Here is a 4,682-nt window from a genome sequence, read left to right as displayed (position 1 = left end):
ACAGACACGCACGTACGCATGCACGCGCGCACGCATGCACATAAGCATGCACGCACGCACACAGCTGGTTTTTGGCTTCCCCTGTTGCCTCACTTATTACCAAAGGTCCGCCGCCTGTACTCCATGCTACGGCGCTTCCACACTGTCAACGCCGCCGCCGCCGCCCTCGCCGCCGACGGCGCCCACAGCAGCACGCCCGGCCGGGGCGCCCCGGCGCCGCAGCCTCCCCCAGCGCTCGCCGCCGTCGCGCTGGCGCTGCACGCGCTGGGGAGTGTGCCGGCTGGCACTGGCGCGGACCCGTGTCCCGGCCGTCTGCGGGTGTCCGTGTCTCTCGGGCACGAGCAGCAGCTGCACGAATTTCAGCACCGCGTGTTCCGCTGGCACGCCGCCCGTGCCCTGGGTTCGAGCGCACCGACCGGGGCGGGCGGCGACGCTCCACGCGATGGTGGCGCCAGCGTTGAGGGGCCCCCTTTTGAGAACGCCGCCGAGCACAGCCCGGACGTGCTGCTTGGCATCAGGACCCTGGAGCCGGCACGGCAGGTGGCCGCGCGGCGGTTGGGCTGGCGGAACGCGGCCGCATCGCGGCACGACCCGACGGCTGGCGGCGGCCTGCCCTGCCCTGCGGACGAGCTTGACCGCCACCTGGGCCTCGCGTGCCGCGGCCTGCACCGGTGGCGGCACGCGATGGGGTGTGCGCAGGCGGTGCACTGCTCCCTGGCCCACGACCGGGAGCGGGCGGCGCGCGCGGCGGAGCCGGGGCCAGGCGATACGCACCTCTCGCTGGCCGGTTTTGTCAAGGAACTGGCCGCTGGTGTGATGCGGGGTGACCTGGGACCCGCCGCCGAGGGGCTGGGGCCGCCCATGGCCGCGGCCAATGCAGCGGTCGCGGCTGTGGTGGTGGGAGCGGCGCCCGGGGCGGCGGCGCCGGCTGCAGACGTGGTGGGCGGGAGCCAGTTCGACGCCGGTGTGGCGGGGTGCGCGGCGGGCTGCCCCTGGTGCGAGGACGACGCGCGCAGGGAGCGCGAGTGGGCAGAGAGGCAGGAGACGAAGCAGCCGGCCGCTGGCACCGGTGGCGACGGCGACGGCGGCGGCGGCGACGGCGGAGGCGGCGGCGGCAGCGGCGACGGCAGCGGCGGCGGCAGCGGCGGCGGCGCGTCCAGGTTCGCCAGCGCGTACGGCGACTGGCCGGTGGAGCCTTCCTCCCCCTTCATGTGGCGCCGCCTGTGGTGGGGCCTCCTGGGCCGCCTCGCGCCGCGCGCGCGCGACGCGCTCGTGTCGCAGGCGGGCATGTGCCCCCACAGCTGCGACAGGGAGCTGTGGCACTCGGCCTTCCACGCGGTGCGCAAGTCGGTGTTTTTGGTGCGAGACCCGCGGGTGGCCGCACTGGCGGGGCTGCAGCTGCAGCTGGCAGCAGACGACCCGGTCCGGCGCGAGGCGGCCGCATATGCGCGCGGGCTCAACGCAGCGTTTGAGCAGGTGAGGGGTGCCGGGCAGAAGCGCGTTGGAATTCCTGCTGCTTGAGGCGCACTGTGGTCATGTGGATCTGCACAGAAAACTCAGGCATCAGGGCAGACACGCCGGGCCTGGCGGCAAAGCGCCTGCCCGCCTTCTCCCAGCTTGCTGCCCTGATTTACCCCTACCGCCCGCCGCCCACCCGCACCCCCCCTCAATCACACCCCTTTGGCAGGCGTACTCTCCCGCCATGGTGGTGCGCGCCGCGCGCGTGCTCGAGGCGCTGGGGCCGCTGGCCGAGTCCCTCGACCCGCCCGCCGACGCCGTGCCCCTCTGGCCCGCAATGGCGCAGCAGGCGGTGTCCGCGGCGCTGCTGCAGAGCCTGGGGCCTGGCGGGTGGGCGCACCGGCCGCCGCCCAGCACCTACAGCGGCGACTGCTGGTTCAAGGGCGACGGCGACGAGGGGGAGGGCGGCATGCCCACGTGGCCCGTGTGGTTCCACCTGCACATGCTGGGCGTGCTGGGGGACGAGGGCGGCCGCGACGAGGGCGGCGGCGGCAGCGCGGGGTCAGCTGGGGCAACGGCACCAACGTCTGCGTCCGCGGCGCAGGCGGCCGCGGTGCGCTGCTCAGAACCGAGGGGCGAGGAGGACGCGCGTGCGGGCCGCATGGCTGAGCTGCTGCGCGCAGTGTACAGCGACCCCGATGCCAGGTGGGTCTGTGGGTCGTTGCGTGCGCAGGAAAGCTTGTAAACGCGGGTTTCCTGGGCAGCACTCTGGCAGCACACACACATAATGGCAGGCTGGACATAGGCACTGCGTGCCTGCCATGAGGTGCCGAGGCGGTGAGCTTGGCCCCCTCCATTCCCAGGTTGCAGCGCCGCCGTGCTTCATACTTCAACTTTACCTTCTTGCGCCTCTTGCGTGCGGTCCGCCTCGCCCCAGGCTGGCTGCAGCGGAGTTTGCGGTGCGCCAGGCCTTCCTGCCGCGCGACTTCCAGCAGCTGCAGCGCCAGGGCTGGTACTTCTGGAACTGCATGCCCCCTCAGTTCTGGGCACAGCGCCTGGAGGCCGGCGCCAGGCCCGTGCGCGGCTGCGACCAGTGCGGGCAGTCACCCCTGCCCGGCCGCCCATTCACCCTGTGCCCAGGCTGCAGCGTCGCCAGCTACTGCAGTGACGCGTGCCTCCAGTCCGCCGCAGCTCGGTCGGACGAAACGCCGCGCCGCATTGGGCATGGCGTCATGTGCCCGCTGATGCAGCGGGGGCTGGCGGAGGCTACAGCGCGACTGCGCCGGCAGCGCGTTGACGCGCTCGGCAGCAGCCATGGGGCCGCGGGCAGCTACGGTTCGCTGCGTGGCGGGCTTTGGCTTGCGGGGTTGGCGCCCGGGCTTGTCAAGCAGCCGCACCACCAGCACCGCCACGGTCATCCACAGCAGCAGCAGCAGCAGGAGCAGCAGCAGCAGCAGCAGCAGGAGCAGCAGCAGCAGCAGCAGCAGCAGCAGCAGCAGCAGCAGCAGCAGCAGCTGCTGCACAAGGAGCAGCAACACCAGCAACAGCAGCCAGGAACATCCCTCGACGGCAGTGCGCTGGTGGAGGGTGTCGCTGTCGGCGGGCTCGCTGGCAGCGGCGGGCTCGCTCTGGCCAAGTGGCCGCGTGCGCCGGTTGGGCCAGCTCGCGCAGATTGCGATGCGGCCACCGACGTCATGTTTGCTGACGTCCTTGCAGGCTTCGGTCACTATGGCGAGACGTACAGGCACAATTACGGGCGCCCCAAGTTCAGCCGCGTGCAGCCCAGCAAATCTCTGCAGGCCCGGCTTGGGGCGCACCGGAAGGGTGGCGACGACGACAGCGCCGCGCAGTAACATGCATGGCCCTCACGTGTTGGCCTTCACACCACTTGCGCACCAGCCCCGCCGAGATGCCAGGGAATGCGGCAGCTGCCTGGCATCTGCGTGCAGCAGTGCGTTGGCCTTTATGAGTTGTTGTTGTAGCATCCAAGCAGAAGCCAGTTACGTAACCTGGGTGCATTCAAGCAGGCTGCTTCGGCGGTGTAGCCTGCTGAGCAGCCCAGCAAGCAGCTGCATTGCTGTCGCAGCGGCGGAGAAGGGCTCTCACGGCTTCTTGCTGGCGGAGAGGCGGCAAGAAACAAAACGATACACAGCCAGTGTTGCAATCAAACACAAGGCTGGCGGCCTGCCGCCTGAAAAAGGGTAAAAATTGCAATCAGCGGCAAGGGCAGACTGTTGCCGCAAACAGGGAAGGGTGGAATTGGGGCACAAGCAAAGGACCAATTCGATATGTTGGGGCTGTTGAATCAGCAAAATATTATGGTGCCTGTGTCTATGAAATCCTGTGCCTAGGAAAAATATTGTGGAATGCAAGCGACATAAATGCGCTCGTAAAAATATTGTCTGCCTCCTTTTGATGTCAAAGACCAGGGTAAGTTGTATTGGTCAGTTGATGGTGCTAGGACCGGGACGCGGTGGAAGCGCTCGCAGTGTGGGCATGCTCATCAACGCAAACGTACACACGGGACACAATAATGTGTTAATATGCCCTGAAAATAATCGGACGCGCACATGCGCAAATTCTGTTGAAGCAAACAAAGGCCTGCTCACAACAAGGCGAATTGCAGGGGGCGGGCAGGCGCTTCAAAGGTATCGGCGCGCGAGCGCATATATGCGCCGTACGCCTGTTCCCACTGCCTCGTCACACGGCCTTGGCCAGGCGCGCCCGCTTGGCAAACAGGTAAGCCCGGACCGCCGCGAACGCCAGGTCGCACCCCAGAAAGGTTGCGTGCTGCGCGCTGAACCAGCCGCCCGTCGCCGCCCGCAGCGCGTGATCCGCCGGCACCCCCAGCGCCGCCGTGGCGGCCGCGATGCACCCGGCGGCCCGCACGTGGCGCGCCTCCTTGCTGCCGCGCGGGGCGCGCAGGACCTCGTTCAAAAAGAGGGTGGCGATAGCCAGCGAGGTGGTGGCCAGGTAGATGGTCTCGTTGACGCCGCCCCGCGCGGCCGGGTACAGCACGTTGGCCGCGACCGCGGCGGCGCCGACGGGCGCCCACAGCCAGGCCGCCCAGGCGCGGTTGCGCGCGAGCCAGCGGGCTGCGGGGCCAGGGACGCGCCTGCTGTCCGAGAGAGAGGCCCAGATGAGGCACGCCGAGGAGCAGCCTCGCATGGTGTGCGTGTGTGTGTGTATGTGTGTGTGTGTGCGTGTGTGTGCGTGCGTGCGTG

General features: G+C 69.1%; 2 protein-coding genes across 2 annotated transcripts; one reads left to right on the top strand and one right to left on the bottom strand.

The window, feature by feature from the left end:
• Positions 1-123: 123 nt before the first annotated feature.
• On the top strand, positions 124-3,311 carry MNEG_14203 (hypothetical protein; the record flags this gene model as incomplete). The annotated part of the gene is made up of 3 exons (XM_014037326.1): positions 124-1,476; positions 1,688-2,163; positions 2,396-3,311. The coding sequence occupies 3 exons, from the start codon at positions 124-126 to the stop codon at positions 3,309-3,311; spliced, it is 2,745 nt and encodes a 914-aa protein (XP_013892780.1).
• Positions 3,312-4,158: 847 nt separating this feature from the next.
• MNEG_14202 (hypothetical protein) lies at positions 4,159-4,626 on the bottom strand (the record flags this gene model as incomplete). The annotated part of the gene is made up of 1 exon (XM_014037325.1): positions 4,159-4,626. One exon carries the CDS (start codon positions 4,624-4,626, stop codon positions 4,159-4,161), a length of 468 nt encoding a protein of 155 aa, XP_013892779.1.
• Between the last annotated feature and the right edge of the window lie 56 nt (positions 4,627-4,682).

Source organism: Monoraphidium neglectum (assembly GCF_000611645.1).
Source record: "Monoraphidium neglectum strain SAG 48.87 unplaced genomic scaffold scaffold04322, whole genome shotgun sequence".
In the NCBI taxonomy this organism is placed as follows: Eukaryota; Viridiplantae; Chlorophyta; class Chlorophyceae; order Sphaeropleales; family Selenastraceae; genus Monoraphidium; species Monoraphidium neglectum.
The sequence above is the reverse complement of the archived record's forward strand: the minus strand, read 5'-3'. Positions and strand labels throughout refer to the sequence as shown.